The 21,473-nt window shown below is 40.4% G+C and overlaps 4 protein-coding genes and 1 long non-coding RNA gene across 5 annotated transcripts in view; 1 reads left to right on the top strand and 4 right to left on the bottom strand.

The window, feature by feature from the left end:
* LOC106520262 (uncharacterized) overlaps positions 1-2,194 on the bottom strand; it is a 3,707-nt gene extending 1,513 nt beyond the window's left edge. The window contains exons 1-2 of the long non-coding RNA XR_001310533.1: positions 745-2,194; positions 7-692 (exon numbers count right to left, since the gene is read on the bottom strand). This is a non-coding gene — a long non-coding RNA (uncharacterized LOC106520262). The remainder of the gene's footprint in view (positions 1-6; positions 693-744) is intronic.
* A 231-nt stretch (positions 2,195-2,425) lies between these two features.
* cunh19orf25 (chromosome unknown C19orf25 homolog) lies at positions 2,426-3,744 on the bottom strand. The gene is made up of 3 exons (XM_014012239.1): positions 3,557-3,744; positions 2,938-3,108; positions 2,426-2,852 (listed from the first exon to the last, which is right to left on the bottom strand). The coding sequence occupies exons 2-3, from the start codon at positions 3,077-3,079 to the stop codon at positions 2,671-2,673; spliced, it is 324 nt and encodes a 107-aa protein (XP_013867693.1). The 5' UTR covers positions 3,080-3,108; positions 3,557-3,744; the 3' UTR covers positions 2,426-2,670.
* A 471-nt stretch (positions 3,745-4,215) lies between these two features.
* On the bottom strand, positions 4,216-12,554 carry reep6 (receptor accessory protein 6). Its single transcript, XM_014012238.1, has 9 exons — positions 12,474-12,554; positions 11,169-11,292; positions 10,844-11,065; positions 7,714-7,807; positions 6,953-7,091; positions 6,640-6,808; positions 6,407-6,549; positions 4,936-4,956; positions 4,216-4,567 (listed from the first exon to the last, which is right to left on the bottom strand). The coding sequence occupies exons 3-8, from the start codon at positions 10,974-10,976 to the stop codon at positions 4,942-4,944; spliced, it is 693 nt and encodes a 230-aa protein (XP_013867692.1). The 5' UTR covers positions 10,977-11,065; positions 11,169-11,292; positions 12,474-12,554; the 3' UTR covers positions 4,216-4,567; positions 4,936-4,941.
* LOC106520259 (interferon-induced protein with tetratricopeptide repeats 2) lies at positions 12,516-15,579 on the top strand. The gene is made up of 2 exons (XM_014012237.1): positions 12,516-12,599; positions 13,631-15,579. The coding sequence occupies exons 1-2, from the start codon at positions 12,595-12,597 to the stop codon at positions 14,937-14,939; spliced, it is 1,314 nt and encodes a 437-aa protein (XP_013867691.1). The 5' UTR covers positions 12,516-12,594; the 3' UTR covers positions 14,940-15,579.
* Positions 15,580-16,871: 1,292 nt separating this feature from the next.
* On the bottom strand, positions 16,872-21,132 carry gpx7 (glutathione peroxidase 7; the record flags this gene model as incomplete). The annotated part of the gene is given in 2 exon segments (XM_014012233.1): positions 16,872-17,239; positions 20,871-21,132. Coding segments are annotated over 2 exon segments (426 nt in total), but the record flags the coding sequence as incomplete, so codon positions are not given.
* Positions 21,133-21,473: the final 341 nt, after the last annotated feature.

The raw sequence follows: 21,473 nt of genomic DNA, 5'->3' as shown, positions 1-21,473 counted from the left end.
GAGTACCTGTTCCTGTCAGTAACTCTGAGTACCTGTTCCTGTCAGTAACTCTGAGTACCTGTTCCTGTCAGTAACTCCGGGTACCTGTTCCTGTCAGTAACTCCGAGTACCTGTTCCTGTCAGTAACTCAGAGTACCTGTTCCTGTCAGTAACTGAGTACCTGTTCCTGTCAGTAACTCCGAGTACCTGTTCCTGTCAGTAACTGAGTACTTGTTCCTGTCAGTAACTCCGAGTACCTGTTCCTGTCAGTAACTGAGTACCTGTTCCTGTCAGTAACTCCGAGTACCTGTTCCTGTCAGTAACTGAGTACCTGTTCCTGTCGGTAACTGAGTACCTGTTCCTGTCGGTAACTGAGTACCTGTTCCTGTCGGTAACTGAGTACCTGTTCCTGTCGGTAACTGAGTACCTGTTCCTGTCGGTAACTCAGAGTACCTGTTCCTGTCGGTAACTCTGAGTACCCGTTCCTGTCGGTAACTCTGAATACCCGTTCCTGTCAGTAACTCTGAGTACCCGTTCCTGTCAGTAACTCTGAGTACCCGTTCCTGTCAGTAACTCTGAGTACCCGTTCCTGTCAGTAACTCTGAGTACGCGTTCCTGTCAGTAACTCTGAGTACACGTTCCTGTCAGTAACTCTGAGTACCCGTTCCTGTCAGTAACTCTGAGTACCCGTTCCTGTCAGTAACTCCGAGTACCTGTTCCTGTCAGTAACTCTGAGTACCCGTTCCTGTCAGTAACTCCGAGTACCTTCACCTTCTCTGTAACCATCAGTGTTGTAAATACACACAACAGCATGCTGAATACTTTTACCCACTTTGTGAGCATCGTTGGTGCAGAACAACGYCACGGACGTTAATTCAGGGGTGAAAACCTTTTCCAAAGCCCACCTCACTTCCTGAGAGAACATCAGAACATTTGATTCGTTTTCTTTATTTTAACCGAGCGTGTCGAGAAACGAGGCGTCAGTGATTCGAGGCTTTGTGGCGCTGAAAGAATGGACGGTAATTAAGACTGGATGGGTTTTATTTGTAGATGAAGGAAACATCTGCAGACCTGTGACCATTTGTGTCCAAAAATAGCTACTAATTACTGATCCTGCAGGTAGAATGTTGCATTTTGAGTCTTTGTTATAATTTAAAATCTGTTAATTATCACCCTAATAGTTCTAGATGCAAAATATTTAACCGTTGCCATAAAACTGTTGATTCTCAACCAGTTAATCCACGTCGACAGCTCTACGTCTTAATTTTGTCCCGCTTTTGGCGCCTCGAGGCTTCGGTTGGCGACGTCCTCCTGGGAGTTTCCCTCAGTAAATCTGTACAACGTGTTAATATCTGCTTAAACTGTGTTGCTGTAAAAGTACTGATAGGTGAAGACTCTATAAAGACTATGAATATTCTCTGTAGTTTCCACCATCCTTGTTTTCAAAGRGTGTCTGCAGAGGTGACTGGAACCATTAGAACCTGTTTTAGTTCCTGAGCATGCGTAGAAGAAAGCCCAGCTCACACACGAGTGAATGGATTTTTATTTTTAATCTCTGAATCTGAAGGTGACAACTTCATAAATCTGCCTTTTCACTGTCGAGCGAAGTCAAACTAAAAAAAAAAAAATCATTTTCAAACAAACACCAACACATATTTATAGAAACAACAGCTGTTTGACATTTAAAAAGCAGATTTAAAGTGGAGAGTCACTTTGTCCTGACCGGCTTGTTCTCCGGAGACAAACAAGCAAAACACTGAAGTGTCAAAATTATTAATTTCATTCCAATAAAGAGTGAAGTGATTCCTTAAACTGCTGCGTTGCTTCCTTCGAAACAATAAACGAGCCATGGTTTTATTTTATTCATTCGTTTTATTCAAAAAGACCTGTTGTGTTGTTTCTAAATGTTCAAAATGAGCTGTAAAATACAAGGTTTTCTTTTGTTATAGAAAAGAGCAGAGTGGATTAAACAGAGTTGACCAGCAGATGGCGCCACGTCTTCTCCAAACACTGGTGAAATCAGCTGAAAGGGAACTGAAAATATATAGAAGTGGTTCCTAAACTTTTCAGCTGTGACCCACAAAATATCAGCAGAGACCTGAGCCCCAGCTGTTGTCGGTTGATAAACGTTTTCATGTTAAACAAGAGCATAGTAACAATATTTATTACATTAGTTTGGTCCATTTTAAGTACACTAACCTTATTTTGTACAAAGGCAAAAAAAGTCATTTTTTTAGTGTAATTAATTCAGTGTGGGTCCCGACCCTAAATTTGAGAACCACTGCTCGAAAAGGTGGCAACTATAAGGAAACGTGACGTAAAGCTGAACTTTAACACGTTTTTTTTTATAGTAGAACTAAAACCAGGAACAAAACATAATTTTGCATTTAGTAAACATTTTTTAAATATTTAAATATCTTTTCTTTAACTTTCCATTTCTTGTACATTTTTTGTCTGACTTGCTCCAACTACACCCCGTCTCACAGACAGGCGAATCGCTCTTTAGGTTCATACTTTTCCTTTGAAATCACCAACACTTCCTGSAGCTTTTATTTTGAAACCGACGTGATGAACGGCTCATTTCAGGGACCCAGGAGCAGAGTTCGGCTGAGGTCGAAGGTCAACTAAYACACCTGCCACCTGGACGAGCCTGCCACGATTTAAACCAGAGTTCAGTCTAAGCGTCCTGAATCAGAGGAGTTGACCTTTGACCTCGTCCACCTTCCTGTCCAGCTGCTGCCCCGCCGCCTGCAGCTCCTCTCTCTGCTGCAGCAGTCGACCCTGAGCCTCCTGCAGCTGCTCGTTCAGCTCCAGGTACCGACGACACTGCTGGAAGCGGCGCTCCACCTCGCTGTCTGCAGGGGAGGACGACTCTGGACAGCAGAGAGACACGTGGGGGGTCAGTGGACCAGTTTAAAGGTCCTGGATGTTTGAGGGTGGAGTGTTTGTGTGGCCCACCGTGTCCAGTTTCCTCCAGGATGCTGAAGACTGGGTCATCTGGAGCAGCTTTGCTGAGGTCCTCCAGGATCTGGTCCACTGCAGGGAGTTCAGGGCGGCTGGGCAGAACCACCCGTTTTTTACTTTTAGAACCAAGATTCATTGTGCTGCAGACAGCTCCACCTCCAACATCTGTAACAGGTAAACAGGAAGTGGACACCAGGTGAGTTAATTCAACTTCAATGATCATTAACAATCACTTGTAATATGCGGTGGTTTTCTGTTAATACATTTTGCTATCATTGTTTTTATCTAGATGTGTACAATCTTATTATTAATAATATTCATTTAACATGACAAACTAGGGGAAAAAAATGCTAAATCTGAGTGTTTTTCATTAATTTTCCAGTAAACATCTAACAGTTAAATCGATGTAAAATGAACAAATCATTAGAGCCAGGTGGAAAATTTCTGAGCCGAATTATTCAGAATAACGTAGATACTACTGTACAATACTATTAAAGTTAAWGAGTATATCAGATTTACTGATAATCGATGTCTTAGCTTAATTCAGCAAGCATTGAACCAAATTCGGCGCAACAGTTCGAACAGCAACTTCCAGCTTTTCTTCTGGACTTACCAAACTTCTTTTTACTTTGAAACTCTCCYGTGAATCTCAGGTCTTTTTTAAGCCGTCAGCTGCAGTTGAAACCGAGCCAATTCATAGAAAATGACCAGATTTAGAAAAAAATATGAACACAAGTTAACAAACATGAACCCCTTCAATGAAAATCCGAACGTCTCTACGTAACACGCCACGTGACTGTTGGTTCGCCACGGTGCGTTACCGCCACCTGCTGGCGAGGAGGAAGTAATTATAGTTTTCTGCATTCTGAAACAAAAAGTATAAATGTAAATAAAGCACAAAATTTTATTTGTAGCTGGGACTTTATAAACTACAGTTAAAATATTTTGTTTTAGATTTCACCTTACATAAACTTTTCACAATATGCTCCTTTTATTTTTAATTGAGAGAGAGAGAGACTTTTTAACTTGATATTACAATTGACTTTTACTTTATGGCCATATTCCTTTAAATTGAATTACCATATTTGTGTTATCTTCATACTGTAGGTTTCATCATTATTTTCGTCATCATATATCATGTATCAATCATGTAATTGCTAGTGACTGTGTGTACAAATGTCATTTGTCTGTCTAATCGGCATAAATGAGTCCTATCAGAAAACACTTATTAGGGCAGAAAATCAGAAAAGAAAAACAGAAATAAACATGAACTTATTTTGTTTTTGAGAGATTTGGTTCACTTTAATCTGGTGAATTGACATGTTATTTATTTGGGAACTTATATAAAACGTAACATCACATTTTTAAGTCGTGAAAACATCCAGCTTGCCGTTAAAACAACAGCTTCCACATCAGTTATTGGCTGGAGATGTGAAAAACCAGCAAATCTGAAGATTCAGTTTTAAAAACAAATAAATAYGTGATTTTTAAACCATGAATAAAAAAAACTAACATAAAAGACAGTTATTCACGATGTTCTGTACTACAGTACTACAAAGATATAAGAAGCACTTCCTGAGGAAAAAAATKTTCTCCTCTTCTTCGTCTGCTGCCATCAGAGAGCCTGAAAAATACAAATGATAGCCATGAGTTATTTAATGGTTTAATCAGTAAAACAGACAGTTCAAAGTAGCATGTTTGTTGTATAATACACTGTTTCAACAAAAAACTTTATTTTACAATAAATTAATACACAAGGAGCTCAAGATGAGACCAAATTCAACATTAAAATCAATATTTAGAGGCGTTCCGCACGGCTGAGTACTCAGTCCTCTGTTTTTAAACTTTAAAGTTAAATCTGATAAACAGTAAGACCCAATAAGATTTTTTAGACAGTCAAAAACAACAAATAGAATCATTCAGACAGTTTCATCACATTTACTTTATTTTTGATAATTTGCTACATTTTGAAACACAATTAAGCTGACTTACCGAACATTACCCCAGGAAAGGCTGGAACAAAAAAAAACAGGATTAATGTCTACAGATTTATTAGAATAAAAGTTACTATTTTGGGGAAGCAGAGAAAAATATTMTCTTCTGAAAGGAATCATGAATATCTGGAATATTTAATGATATGATTTACTTTATATGACTTCAACTGCAACACAATAAACTGGTCTAAAATGAATGGACAAGTCTATGATAGACAGACTGATCTAAGGTGGACAGACTGGTCTATACGGAACAGACTGGTCTATGGTGGAGAGACTTGTCTCAGGTGGAAAGCATGATCAATGGTGGATAATGTGATCTATGATGGACAGCCTGGTCTAAGGTGGACAGGCTGGCCTATAATGAACAGACTGGTCTATGGTGGACAGACAGGTCTATGATGAACAGACTGGTCCACAATGGACAGACAGGTCTACAATGGACAGGTGTGTCTAAGGTGGACAGACAGGTCAATGATGTTCAAACTGGTCTACAATGAACAGACTGGTCTATGGTGGACAGACTGGCCTATAATGGACAGACTGGTCTAAGGTGGACAGACTGGTCTATGATGTTCAGACTGGTCTACAATGAACAGACTGATCTAAGGTGGACAAACTGGTCTATAAGGAACAAACTGGTCTATGGTGGAGAGACTTGTCTCAGGTGGAAAGCATGATCAATGGTGGATAATGTGATCTATGATGGACAGACTGGTCTAAGGTGGACAGACTGGTCTATGATGTTCAGACTGGTCTACAATGAACAGACTGATCTAAGGTGGACAGCCTGGTCTAAGGTGGACAGCCTGGTCCAAGGCGGACAGACTGGTCTATGGTGGGCAGACAGGTCTATGATGAACAGACTGGTCCACAATGGACAGACTGGTCTGTAATGAACAGACTGGTCCACAATGGACAGACTGGTCCACAATGGACAGACTGGTCCACAATGGACAGACAGGTCTACGATGGACAGGCGTGTCTAAGGTGGACAGACAGGTCAATGATGTTCAAACTGGTCTACAATGAACAGACTGGTCTATGGTGGACAGACTGGCCTATAATGAACAGACTGGTCTATGGTGGACAGATAGGTCTATGATGAACAGACTGGTCCACAATGGACAGACTGGTCTGTAATGAACAGACTGGTCCACAATGGACAGACAGGTCTACGATGGACAGGCATGTCTAAGGTGGACAGACAAGTCAATGATGTTCAAACTGGTCTACAATGAACAGACTGGTCTATGGTGGACAGACTGGCCTATAATGAACTGACTGGTCTACAATGAACAGACTGGTCTATGGTGGACAGACAGGTCTATAATGAACTGACTGGTCTGTAACGAACAGACTGGTCCACAATGGACAGACAGGTCTACGATGGACAGGCGTGTCTAAGATGGACAGACAGGTCAATGATGGACAGAATGTTAGGAGAGGTAATCGTGTGTTTTACTCACTCTTTGTTCGTCTTTGCCTGGTGGTGTTGGAGCAGCCGGAGCTGTGGATGGTTTTGCAGATGAACTTGGTAAACTCRTAGTCTCGGTCTGAGAAACTGGTCCTGGTTTCATCAGAGTTTTATTTTTCACCAATGTGGACAGGACTGAGGAATCAGGAGCAGAGAAGATAAGGAGAGTAAATCTCTGACGACAGAAGAGAAAGCGTTTTTCTCCCGGCGTTGAACCGGTTCTACCTTCTCTGGTAAGGTTCTCAGCAGCGCTCATGGCCTTCCCGCTGAGGTCACTGACCATGTTGTCCACCGCCGCTTCATGGCGGAGGAAAACAGGTCGAACCACCTTGTTGTAAAGAATCTGGGAGCCGTTCCACGACACAGGGGCCATGCACCACAGCAGGAACAGACACTACGACCGTACAGAAAAACAAGAACGTTTTGTCAACATACAGAAATCTGACCTTTGGTAAATTTGGTAAAACTGCATGTATGAGACCAAAAATGAGTTTGTTTAGTTTGTTTCAGCTTGTTTGGCTCAGAGKTGAGTTCTCACCTTGAAGGCGTAGTAAAATGGGAACCAGTAGAGGAAAATGTCGGAGAAGAACTCGCCCAGGCTGAAGACGCCGTACACCACCCAGTAGGTCAGCCATTTGGTGTCGTCTTCTTTGCAAGGACTTTCAATGGCTTTGATTCTGCAGGAGACCAGAAGGATTGAAAGTCTCAGACAACCTTTCTGCCAGGACTGGTCCAGGACTGGTCCAGGACTGGGCAGACAGACTGGGTTACAGTCATTTCCTCTTTCTGCCAAGGCAGAAAGCTGGAGAGGACATCTTCAATTGGGCGGACTCTAAAGTTTAATGAGATGCACTTTCAACAACTTTCTGGGAGTTCTATTAAAACCTGAACTCTGGTTCCTGATTTATTTTGTTAAAATGCCYTTAAGCCACAGGGGTGTCACAGTTTGTGGCAGCCTGCACCTTTGGGTCCAGAGTCAGACCAGCCAATGACCACCCCATCATTACATTTACATGATCGCCCACCACTCCGTGGTTCAAGGCCCTGTCACATTATGTTTTAGAAAACTTATGAACATTTTAAAGACCTCTATGTTGAAGATGGAATTTAAAAAAATCATCTGGAAGCRTATTTTATGTGTGTACCTAATGTAATTATAAAAAAAAAATCATCCAATATATTACTGTTATTACTAATTTAGACTAAAAAAAACTTTTAATAAGTTGTCTAAAACGGGGTCTTCAGACTCAGAAGTTTTGGCCAAATGAGAAATGGCTCAAAACAAAACCCAAAACTCACGAATAATAAGCCGGGTAGACGAAGCCAATCAGATTGCAGAGGAGCGCAGCACCATAACCGTACACCAGGTAGAGTCCAGTCAGTGAGACAGCACCTGGACGGGGACACACAGGACGGAGACATCAGGACTCTGACACAGATTATAAACTAACAGACTCACCTGGAGGTTTAAGTTAAATCCCAGCTATTAAATAAAAGCAACTCTTTCTGTTGGACATTTTGAAGGAAACCAACAGGAAGCAGTGAAAACCSCGTCCTACCTCTGATCAGCTTCTGCTGCTCAGTCATGGAGGCTGCCTGCTCTGCTGCCGGGCTCTGCTCTGACGGCTCGGAGACAGCGAGTGCCAGGCACCAGGCTGACATCATGTCCTGCTGATCCACGTCTCTCTGCTCACACGGCTCCCAGGAGGACRGAGTTCATAAAGACCTACAGAGCTGATCCACAGAGGGGGACACTCGTCTGGAACTAGACCAGGGGGRGCGGTCCCCGACCCTAAATCTGAATGCAAAGCTTCACCACACACGAGTCCAACAAGCCGTGGCTTTTAGTCAGCTGGTTTAGACCCTCTGGATCGGGGGACGAGGCATGGACTGACAGATCTGAACCTCGCCTCACCTCGTTGTTGCTCAGTTCTGTCATGATGGAGGAGCTGAACCCAAAGACGAAACATTTAAAGGTCCATCTTTGTTCCAACCCTCACCTGCGCTCGTGAGGTGTGGATCGGGACTAAAAGAAGAGATCCTGGATCCAAGAAGCTGGTCTGATCATGGTCTGAACTCCCAGAGGAGTCAGCTGAAGTGGTSCAGGTATCTGATTAGGATGCCTCCCTCTGGAGGGTTTTGGGTCATGTCCCAATAAGAGGAGACCCTCAGAGATTATACATACAGTATATCCTTTCTGGGATTCCCCAGGAGGAGCTGGAGTCAGGAAGGTCCAGGTTTTCCTCCTGAACCTGCTGCTTCTCTAACCAGACCTATAAAAATGGGCCATTTGTTGGATTCAYTTCGAGATTCTCTTCAAGACTGACCTCTCGGGTTTATAGTCTAGACCAGTAGTTCCCAAATTTGGGGTCGGGACCCACAGTGGGGTCCTGAAACATCAATTTTCTGAATTAATTACACTAAAAAAATGACATTTTTTTTGCCTTTGTTGTTACAAAATAATAAGATTAGTGTACTTAAAATGGACAAAAATAATGTAATAAATAATGTTACTATGCTCTTGTTTATTTGACATGAAAACAAAAGCTGAAATGTTTGGGAACCCACAAAATACCAGCAGCACAGACCCTGTGCCCCCAGCTGTTGTTGGTTGATAAACATTGTTTTCACGTCAAATATATAAGAGCATCGTAACATTATTTATTACATTATTTTTGCCCGTTTATACACTAACCTTATTATTTTGTAACAACAAAGACAAAAAATGTTGTTGTCATTTTTTAGTGTAATTAATTCAGAAAATATTTTCATGACCCCAGCTTGATGTTTCAGGACCCCACTGTGGGTCCCGACCCAAACTTTGTGAACCACTGGTCTAGACTGGTTTCCAAAGTTGAGGTTGCGTAACGCCAAGTCCTAAACCGTTCCAGATGTCAAATAACTGAAGCGTGTTTTTATTGTAGCAGAGAATAAACTGTAGTCAGTGGTGGGAACAGTTCCCCTAAAGCACTATTAGGGGAACTAATTTTCTGATTAGTGCTTTGGGGTTTTTGCTAATTTCTTAATTTATTAGTGGATTAGCACTTGCTAAAGTTATGGGCTAAATTTATAAGCACTAATTTAGTTCTTTAAAAGTTATTGATCAGCATTATTGTGAACAGCTGAGGGTGAAAATTGTCAGATGTGTCACTTCACTAMATCAGTGGTTTTCAAACGTTTTTGCTTCCGACCCYCAAAATACCAGTTGCAGACAAACCTGACCCCATGTATTAAATGTTTATGTTGCAAACTTTAATAACTCTGTTATCACGGGAATAGTAACTATAAACAAACCTAGTAACTATGATACTAATATTTATTCATTTATGATTATTTGAAAAAAATGCAATAATGGAATAATAAATATTCCATTAGCATTTTTTTGCATTTAAATTGATGTCAAGAATTCATCTGGGGACCCTCACTTGATGTTTTGTGGCCCACAAAGAGGTCTGGACCTCAAGTTTGGGAACCACTACACCAGATGAAATATTAGCAATAATCTGCACACAGAAAATATCGTCTCATGTTGACTCTGAAGACCATGGGTCAGCTGGGATTTTAGTGCTTTAGAATTAGCTTTTGCTAATTTTTTAGTGTGTTAGTGCTTTAGAATTAGAGAACCTGCCTTGACGTTTAGAATTATGTTTTGTATAGTGGTATTAATTTATATTTTCAGATCTTCCAAGGTGGCAGTTATGGAACTCTCTGTGCATTGCTGCCCAAATCAAATTCTGGAAGTGGTCATTCAACTAGATCTGTTACAAAAGGACAACTGATATTACCAACTTTTAAAAACTGTTACGGCCAGAGGTCTTTCTTCTATGTTTATACTAAAGCATGGAATGACATTCCTCAAAACAAAGTCCATTTCAAAACTACAGCCCTTTAAGAAGAATCTTGTCTGCCATCTGCTGGACACTTTTTGTTCTGCTCATATTTAGACGTCCTATTTTGCAAATGCTGCCTTCCTGAAATTTGGTATGCTTGTTTGTCTTTGTGTCTATGGTGTATAATGATGTGATTGTGATGCTGTAATTCTGAGTGTTTTATGTGCTGCAGAACAGGAACCTGCTGTAAAACAGCAATTATGCTGAGTCAGGCTTGATTTTTAGTAATCTTTTCCTAAAAAAACCTAAATATTAAAGTTAGTGCTTTAGGGTTGTGCAACTAATTTTTCGATTATTGCTGCCCACCTCTGACTGCAGTAATAACCCAACATGTTCCACTGAGCATAAGCACAAACAGAACCACAGCATCTGTTCACAGGAGGATTAACTAAATCCACTTTCCACACTCCCGCAGCAGTTCAGCACCAACCTGTTGCATCTAAAATGGACCTCTAGAGAAGCATCTAGAACTTTTATTTTTAAATGTAATTTCACATGAACTGAGAAGATCCCACAACAGAAATATAAACCCAACGTACCCACGGCGAGGACCTTCTTCTTGATCCCCGTCTTCTCCTCCAGCTTCCCCAGGAAGTCCGTGACCACGTTCTTCTCGTTGAGGAACTTGTCGGCTCGGTCCTTGATGGAGGTCAGGACGTTCAGCAGGCCCATGGTGGTCCTCGGTCAGCAAACGGGCGAGGGGTCGGAGGAGAGTGTTGGAGAGGAACACACGGCCGGGTGATAATCTGCAGCAATCTGCTCTAATGAGGAGGAGGAGGAGGAGCAAAGATACAGATTAGCTTCCTGTTAGCAACAAAAGGACTGGTTATTTAGAGATTTTAATTCATCTGTTGTTGTTTTAACATGAATTTCTCCTCTTGTTAAGTTTCTTGGAACAGGTTTCCAGCTTCCCTCAGACTCTTTGGCTGTTTCAGGATGTTACTCCAAGAGATCTTCGCCTTCTTAAAGTTCCTTTGACATGATTATCCTTCAAACACAAAAAGTCAAGGAAAACATCTTTAGATTTAAAAAAAACGGTGTATTACACATGATTGTACCTCTTTTGTCACATAACTGGCATATTTTCTTTAGAATTTGTCTCAAAGTGAAACAGGAAGTGACATCAAAGAGGAACTCTTTAAGAAAATGAAGTATGTTTGTTTACAAAAACAATATCTGAGCTCTGACTCATCTCTCTGATAGGCACTCAAACTAACCTAAAAAAACATCAAATTCTTCTCAGCTGTCTGGTTCGTCAGCCATTTTAGTAACGCCCTGTTTACATGCAGACATTCCCCTTTGACATCACTTCCTGTTACCTCACATGCAAATATCTCAACAACCGTTCATCTCAGCGGCGTGAATTTTCTTTTGCAATATTTTATCAACATTATCTTTCCAAAACTGCATTACAGAAAATGAATGTCACAGGTACTTTAAAGCAGAGGTTCTCAAGCTGGTGTCCACCAGCCGTGTCTTGGGGGTCCTCAAAGAATTTCAATAAACTGTTAATTTGGTTTATATTTTTTAAAATGCATATGGGGAGTAATGCACTAGTAAATCAAACATGCTGAACCAAATTAAAAATAATATTACCATGGCATTTAGGGGTTAAAATAAAAGTAAATTATTTTTGCATCAACAGCATGTGGTTTATGGGGGGGGGGGGRCCCCGGATATTTTTCACCCTTGAAAGGGGTCCCCAGACCCCCTGCTTTAACGGACAAAGCAGAAACATTTCTGAGCAATGACACTGTGGAGAAAATAAAGACCTTCCTGCATTAAACTGTTCATTTTTACTGTATGTAACATTAAATTAAACATGATTTTACTTTGGCTTAACCTGGACACCTGATCTTAACTGTCAAGTGAGTGAAAAGATAAGTTAAAACTGATCAAAGTGTGGTTTAAAATTCAAAAGGTAGCAAAGAAACATGACGATGCAGGTGATCCAGTGAGAGTTAATGATCTTAAAAAAAGATTAAATTGATTTCACCTAAAGTTAACATTTGATAAGACACAAACTTTGACAGCTTCTCCTGATCTTTAACCTTTAACCTGGCTTATTTCATGACCTCTAACCTCAGTTCAATAACAGTCGTTCTGCTAAAACAAGAAGCAGAGTGAATCGATGTTTCAGAGCAGTAAACACGTGGAAAGAGTCCAAACCTGGAGCTCAGGATGACGTCATTTACAGCAGCTCAGAGGTCAAACGTGACGAGATTTTACGGCGCCTCGCCTCCAGAAGCAGATCAGAACCCAGAGGTGTTCGGAGGTCTGCAGCTGAACGATGAGGTGAGTTTACAGACTGACTCGCTTTTATTTTATTGAATGATTCTTCTCTGACACAACGAGGAGGCCAAGAGTAAAAGGAAATGTTAAAAAACGTCACTTACATATTTTTCATTATTTAGCTCACGTTTTGAGTGTTAAAAATTTTCCATTAACATTTTGTTATTTAGCTCACTGTTCTTACATTTAGCTAATTTATTCTACATGTTAAATTTAACTGTTAAAAATATATTATTAACTATTAAAACCTTAATCTAAATATTTCAATCTAAATGTAAAAGTTAAACTGTAGATGTTGAAGTTAAATGTTGAGTTCCACATTTAGCTACTTTGGAATGGAACACAGCCGCTGCTGTTGGTGCTCGGCTCATGTTATGATGTCATCATCCTGAGACGATGGCAACTGCTAGCTCCAGTGCAGCTAAATATGGGTATATGAGGTGATATATACCTCACTGAGCTAAAGCTTCGGAGGCTAGCAGCGGCCATTGTTAATGTTTGTTGCAGGATGATGACATCATCCTGGTTATCTGATGCTAACTTCTGCTAACGCTGCTAACTCTGCTGAGGGTAATATTTTAAAATCTAAATTCAAAATGTGTTGATAAAAACAATATGGGTGGTCCCTGTGGTCCAGCAGTTTGAAGTGCAGCTCAGACTCCAGCCAGAACTGCAGGTTTGATGTCTTGTAGGGAAGCTTTAGCTGCGTTGAAGCTAGCTGTAGCTATTGTCTCAGGATGATGACATCATAACATGAGCCGAGCACCAACAGCAAAGGCTGCGTTCCATTCCAAAACACATAAATATGAACTTCGATTTAGGATTTAATATTTAAAAAAAAATTAACATTCAAAGTTAACATTTAGTAAAAATGAGCTAAATGTAAGAACAGCGAGCTAAATAAAGAAAAATGTTAGTAAAGCTTTTTGACATTTACGCTTGACGCCCCATACTTCTCGRATTATCGATTATTCAAACACAAACCTCTCTCCATTTCAGTTTCTGTGATTTTAAACATTTGTGTTGTCCACCAGCACCTCTCGGAGTCCGTCCACGCTGGAGTCCAGACTGGAGACTCTGGAGTGCCACTTCACCTGGGACCTGGACGGCAGCAGGTCCAGGCTGCTCTGTCTCCGGGACGAGCTGGAGGACATCGGCTCAGAGGAGGGCTACAGCTGGCTGGGTCACATCTACAACCTGCAGGGCTTCCTCCACTGCCAGCTGGGCTCCGCGGACCAGGCCCGGCGCTTCTTCTGCCGGGCCGCAGAGGCGCTCCGGCAGCTGAGGAACACTGTGTCGGACGAGGGCCCCTGGCTGGTGGTGAACTACGGGAACCTGTCTTGGCTGCACCACCTCCTGGGGGAACAAGCACAGAGTCAGGAATACCTGCGGAAGGTCGACGCCCTGATGAGCGAGTACCCGTCTCCCTCCCTGGACGAGCCCCATCCGGAAATCTGCGCTGAAAAGGCCTGGACTCTGATGAAGTTCGGTGGGAACAAAAAGCTCCTGGCTGCAGATTTCTTCCAGAAGGCCATCAGGATGCAGCCAGACATGGTGGAGTGGCAAACCAGCCGAGTGTTGGCGTTGGCGAACGCCGTCTCGCAGCACAAAGGAAACATGGACGCCGACGTCTTGGAGAAAATGAAAATCGCCAAAGAGCACGACCCGGGGAACCTGTACCTCGCCGCCGTTTACTTGGAAGCTCGAGCTCAGAGGGGAGCGAAGATCCAGAAGGACGCTCAAGAGTTGGCGAGGAAGGTTTTAAGGAAACCGATGAGCAGCTACAGCGGCTTCAAACCTCTGCTCCGGCTCTACAGGACCCACGTTTCCATGGACGAGGCCATTCATTTAGCAGAGGAGGCTKTGGAGAGACATCCGGACGCTCGGTACATAAAGAGATGTGCCGCCATCTGCTACAAGAGGAAAGTCTTCTCCCTGAGCAACAAGCACCTGGAGGGCAGCCTGATGGAGCGAGCCATCAGCCTGCACCAGGAGGTCATCGCCCTGTACCCCGGCTCCTCCCTCAGAATGCTCATATCTCTGGCAAACATTTACGCCAAATCGAACCGGCGAGCCGCGGCCGAGGAGATCTTCCAGGAGCTGCTGAAGAGCGATCTGGATCCTGAGGGAGAGCAGATGGTTTACAGTTACTACGCCAAGTTTTTACAGTACGGTCAAAAACACAGCGACCAGGCGGTGATGTACTACATGAGGGCCGCAGCCATACAACACGGGTCGGTTTACCGCGAGGACAGCATCAGGAGGCTGCAGAGGATCGGACAGGAGAACCGTCAGCCCGTGAGTCGGGACGTAGAAGAGTTTCTGAATCATCTCAGCAGCTAAAGACCAAATCACCAGTGATGGAGAAACTTTGTAAGGGTTTGCCGAGTGCTGTCCAATTTAAGTAAAGATTTGAATTTACTGTTTGTTGGAGGTCACTGTGATCTGCTACCATCTCAAATTTGAGCCAAARATGTCTGAAAATGACTGAGTTACGGTRAATTTRCCATTTTAGCTATGGTGGCCATCTTGGATTTTTATTTAGCATTCAGAATTTGTCAAAACTTGTTCTTGGCTACTACTACTCTACCAGTTTTCAGCTCTGTGAGCTTTAAAATGGCTGAGCCTTTTTTTAAATTAGCATTAGCGGTTAGCTTAAAGTTCCTGTGACATGCATGTACTTCTTGAACTGTGAGCGACAAAGAGGTGGAAATTTTCAAATTAGCACAGCGCTTTATCTCAGAGACATGACGACTTAAAATTGTTTTGCTTGTGAACAAAAAGTGACAAAAATTTTACATGTCGAAAAACAGGGAGTGAAGTGTTACTTCCCTGATGTCTGACGAGAAAACTGTCCTGCAGCAAAAACAGAAACCAACTGAAAGAAGACAAAAATGTCTACGTTTTGATAAATTTGTCTGTGTATCATGAAAATTGTGGCTTTAGGGAAAAAGTTGTTTGCTAATAAATATTTTCCAAACAAGCTCATGACTCAGTGTTTTCCTATGAGGGATTTTGACAGTAGTTTTTTGCGATTTACGTTGTCATGATAACTCGAAATGCCACTAAAAGTAACAGAGCTTTTATTTTGAAAAGTAATCAAAAAAAGGAGAGGTTAACGTGAGACGTGAGCTTTATTGTGAAAAGTAATGATCCGAAAAAAGGAGAGGTTATGATAAGAGACAATGTGAGCTTTTGTTTTGAAAATTATCCAAACAAAGGAGAAGTTATGATATGCAATGTGAGATTTTATTTTGAAAAGTAACCTGAGGAATGAGATATTATATGTGATGTAAGCTTTTATTTTGAAAAGTAATCCGAACAAAGGGGTTATGATATGCGACGTCACGTGAGCTTTTATTTTGAAAAGTAATTGTGAAGTGTAGGGGATTTGACGTCATGTGAGCTTTTACTTTGAAAAGTAATAATCTGAGAAAAGGAGAGGTTATGTGTGATGTGAGCTTTTCAAAAAAAAGAGAGGTTACAACATGCGACGTGAGCTTTATTTTGAAAAGTAATAATCCGAGAAAAGGAGAGGTTATGTTAAACGACGATGTGAGCTTTTATTTTGAAAATAATCCAAACAAAGGAGAAGTTATGATGTGCAATYTGAGCTTTTATTTTGAAAAGTAATCCGAACAAAGAAGGGGTTATGATATGCGACGTCACTTGAGCTTTTAGTTTGAAAATAATTGTGAAGAGTGGAGGATATGACATGAGACGTGTGCTTTATTTTGAAAAGTAATCCGAACCAGAGTTGTAATGTAACTAAATACAAATACTTTGTTACTGTACTCAAGTAGAATCTTTGGTTATCTGTACTTTACTTGAGTAATTATTTTTCAGCGTACTTTTTACTTTTACTCYTTACATTTTTACACAATTATCTGTACTTTCTACTCACTACATTTTTTAAAAAGGTAAGAAGTAGAAAGTCGTTACTCCTGTTTTATTCTGAGTTATTAGTTAAAAATCCTCTCCTGATAAACTGTGTCTCCTATAGAGWGAATTTAATTGTGTTTGGATGAGAAGTATAAATATATACCATTCTGACACACTATTAGCTTGTACACAACCCATCACAGCTGCACGCTGTTAGAAAATATAGTTTTGGAGAAGTCACCTCCCAATAAATGTCATCTGAGACGCTGTGATTGTTGGAATCACACAGGTTTGTTCGTGTTTCTTTAACTTTCTATAAATGCTAAAAGTTCAGCCTTATTTATTTTTAAAGCAGCAGGAAATGAAATGAGTTTAAATGATCACAACATAAGATAAAACTTTAAATGGTTTAATGAACTCAGAGAAAAGTGATCACAGTCAAAATTAATTCTACAAACCAGCTGATATAAAAAGATATAAAAACTGCAGCTTTAAATGTTTCAAACATCAGAAGCCGTGTTGCATCAGTGCTTTTAAAAAACAAAAAACTTTTATTTTGTTTGGTGATTTTAACACTTTTATATAAAAAGTCTGGTTTTAAAGCTCGTCTTTCTTCTTTACGATCATCTGTCGCACCATGTCGGCGATTTTTGGTCGGATCTCTTTGACGGACACTTTGGGCCCCCAGGCATCGAGCACCTTCCCGTTCACGTCCACGAGGTACTTCCAGAAATTCCAGTCGGGCTCCTTCCCGGACGCCTCTGCGAGAAACGGGACAGAAACTCATGATGGATGGACAGATAAGATGAAGACTGTCCTGAAATGGACAAATGGAACTTTTTTAACGTTTTTCTTTACTTTTCTTCTTTAATTCTTTTCGATTTACTTCTTTTCTTTTCATTTATTGGAAAAAAAAAGATAAAATGGGAAACAAAAATCTTTTTTCCTCACGTTTCAAATGAATTCAAAGCTGGATCAAATGTAGGCTAACAGCTGTGATGTGTGATGTATTTCCTTTATTTTTGAGTTTGGGCCGTTTTTCTTTTTAAATACAAACCACAAAAACACAAAGACGAGATGTAAACACACTCCTGAGTTTAGCTCAGGTAATCTTTAATAAATCTTATAAATTTTTAGTATTGAACATAAAGATGCAGCTGAGACAGAAGATCTCCCCGTTGTTGCTCCTCGAATCCAACCTGGGCATAAAAACTACAAACATGGCTTCCCTACAAGTTGTAGACCACGCTGTAGTTAGAAAACAGTTACAAAAGCACAAAGTGACTGAACTCCGGCATCTTGAGTTATAAACACTGAGGTTGCTTTCAAAACGTCACTGAAACTGAACAAATTGACTCGTTAAATTTACATCGTTAAACAAACCCYATGTTTTTGCTCTAAACTGATTTGTGTTAAACTTTACTTTAAGATCATAGATGAGATTTTTCATATCTTTAAGCTAAATCTGCTTTTTAAAGATGTTCTGTTCCTGATAACACATTATGAATGACCTCGTTATAAATGACCTTGTTATAAATGAACTCATTATAACTGACCTGGTTGTAAATGACCTGGTTATGAATGACCTCGTTATAAATGACCTCATTGTAAATGACGTCGTTATAACTGACGTCGTTATAAATGACCTCGTTGTAAATGACCTCGTTATAANTTATAAATGACCTCGTTGTAAATGACCTCGTTATAAATGACCTTGTTGTAAATGACGTCGTTATAACTGACGTCGTTATAACTGACCTCGTTATAAATGACCTCATTGTAAATGACCTCGTTATAACTGACGTCGTTATAAATGACCTCTTTGTAAATGACTTCGTTATAAATGACCTTGTTGTAAATGACCTGGTTATAACTCACCTTGTTATAAATGACCTCATTGTAAATGAACTCATTGTAACTGACCTCGTTATAAATGACCTCGTTATAACTGACCTCGTTATAATTTACCTCATTGTAAATGACCTCGTTATAACTGACCTCATTATAAAAGACCTCGTTGTAAATGACCTCGTTGTAAATGACCTAATTATAAATGACCTCGTTATAAATGACCTCATTGTAAATGACCTCGTTGTAAATGACCTCGTTATAAATGACCTCATTGTAAATGACCTCGTTGTAAATGACCTCGTTATAAATGACCTCATTGTAAATGACCTCGTTATAAATGACCTCATTGTAAATGACCTCGTTATAAATGACCTCATTGTAAATGACCTCGTTATAACTGACGTCATTATAAATAACCTCGTTGTAAATGACCTCGTTGTAAATGACCTTGTTATAAATGACCTCGTTGTAAATGACCTCGTTATAAATGACCTCACTGTAAATGACCTCGTTATAACTGACGTCGTTATAAATGACCTCGTTGTAAATGACCTCGTTGTAAATGACCTCGTTATAAATGACCTCGTTATAAATGACCTCGTTATAAATAACCTCGTTATATATGACCTGGTTAAAACTCACCTTGTTATAAATGACCTCATTGTAAATGAACTCATTGAAACTGACCTTGTTATAAATGACGTCATTGTAAATGACCTCGTTATAATTGACCTCGTTATAAATGACCTTGTTATAATTGACCTAATTGTAAATGACCTCGTTATAATGGACCTCGTTATAAATGACCTCGTTATAGCTGACCTCGTTGTAACTGACCTCGTTGTAAATGACCTCGTTATAACTGACCTCGTTATAACTGACCTCGTTATAACTGACCTCGTTATAACTGACCTCGTTATAACGGACCTCGTTATAAATGACTTTGTTGTGAAAGACCTCGTTGTAATTGACCTCGTTATAAATGGCCTCGTTATAAATGACCTCGTTATAAATGGCCTCGTTATAACTGACTTCGTTATAAATGACCTCGTTGTAAATGACCTCGTTATTTTTGACCTTGTTATAAGTGACCTCGATGTAAATGAACTCATTGTAACTGACCTCGTTATAAATGGCCTCGTTATAAATGACCTCGTTATAAATGGCCTCGTTATAACTGACTTCGTTATAAATGACCTCGTTGTAAATGACCTCGTTATTTTTGACCTTGTTATAAGTGACCTCGATGTAAATGAACTCATTGTAACTGACCTCGTTATAAATGGCCTCGTTATAAATGACCTCGTTATAAATGACCTCGTTATAAATTACCTCGTTATAAATGGCCTTGTTATAAATCACCTCATTATAAATGACCTCATTGTAAATGATCTAACTGACCTCGTTATAAATGACTTTGTTGTGAAAGACCTCGTTGTAAATGACTTCGCTGTAAATGACCTCGTTGTAATTGACCTCGTTATAAATGACCTCGTTATAAATGGCCTCGTTATAAATGACCTCGTTATAAATGGCCTTGTTTTAAATGACCTCATTATAAATGACCTCATTGTAAATGACCTAACTGACCTCGTTATAACTGACCTCGTTATAACGGACCTCGTTATAAATGACCTTGTTGTGAAAGGCCTCGTTGTAAATGACCTCATTGTAAATGACCTCGTTGTAATTGACCTCGTTATAAATGACCTCGTTATAAATGGCCTCGTTATAAATGACCTAACTGACCTCGTTATAACGGACCTCGTTATAAATGACCTTGTTGTAAAAGACCTCGTTGTAAGTGACCTTGTTATAAGTGACCTCGTTGTAAATGACCTCGTTATATCTGACCTTGTTATAAATGACCTCGTTGTAAATGAACTCATTGTAAATGACCTTGATATATCTGACCTTGTTGTAAATGACCTCGTTGTAATTGACCTAGTTATAAATGACCTCGTTATAAATGGCCTCGTTATAAATGACCTCGTTATAAATGACCTCGTTATAAATGACCTAACTGACCTCGTTATAACGGACCTCGTTATAAATGACCTTGTTGTAAAAGACCTCGTTGTAAGTGACCTCGTTATAAGTGACCTCGTTGTAAATGACCTCGTTATATCTGACCTTGTTATAAATGACCTCGTTGTAAATGAACTCATTGTAAATGACCTTGATATATCTGACCTTGTTGTAAATGACCTCGTTGTAATTGACCTAGTTATAAATGGCCTCGTTTAAATGACCTCGTTATAAATGACCTAACTGACCTCGTTATAACGGACCTCGTTATAAATGACCTTGTTGTAAAAGACCTTGTTGTAAATGACCTCGTTGTAAATGACCTTGCTGTAAATGACCTCGTTATAAATGACCTCACTGTAAATGACCTCGTTGTAAATGACCTCGTTATAAATGACCTCGTTATAAATGACCTAGCTGTAAATGACCTCATTATAAGTGACCTCGTTATAAGTGACCTCGTTATAAGTGACCATAGTTGGATGTTTTGACCCAGAATCCCACCCGGCTCACCAGAGAGGTATTTGTAGACATTGTTGGCTCCGGTTCCGACGACGGCGATCTTGCTGAAGAGCGGGAAGGAGACGCCGTAGACCCGGCGCACGAAGCTGTCGATCTCCTTGTCGCTGCCGGGCTCCTGCTGGCCGAACTGGTTGCAGGGGAAGGCGAGCACGTTGAAGTGATACGGGCCGAAGTCGCGCTGCAGCTGCTGCAGCTCCCGGTAGTGCTCGTCTGTGAAGCCGCACTCGCTGGCCACGTTCACCACCAGGGACACCTGGAACAACAGAAACACATGGCAAAGTCAGACCACGGCTGTTATATTTCCAGCTAAAGTAGCAAAAAGCTAATACAATTTTTAAATTGCAAAAGGATAGCTAGAAGCTACAGTAATAAGTCTCACTAAAAGCAGCAAAAGGCTAGCCAGAAATATAAATAAAACACTAACTAGAAGTAGAAATAGCAAAATTATGAAAATGTTAGCCAAATACAAAAAAAATAACAGCTAACAGCTAAAAGTAGCTAACAGTGAGAAGAAAAAGTAGTTGAAATTGCAGCTAAAATAAAATTCTAGCTGAAAGTAGCAAAATGCTGTAAATTAAAAAAATACTTTATATG

This window comes from Austrofundulus limnaeus, unplaced genomic scaffold (assembly GCF_001266775.1).
Source record: "Austrofundulus limnaeus strain Quisiro unplaced genomic scaffold, Austrofundulus_limnaeus-1.0 Scaffold89, whole genome shotgun sequence".
In the NCBI taxonomy this organism is placed as follows: domain Eukaryota; kingdom Metazoa; phylum Chordata; class Actinopteri; order Cyprinodontiformes; family Rivulidae; genus Austrofundulus; species Austrofundulus limnaeus.
Note: the sequence above shows the minus strand (reverse complement) of the source record. Positions and strands in the feature narration are given on the sequence as shown.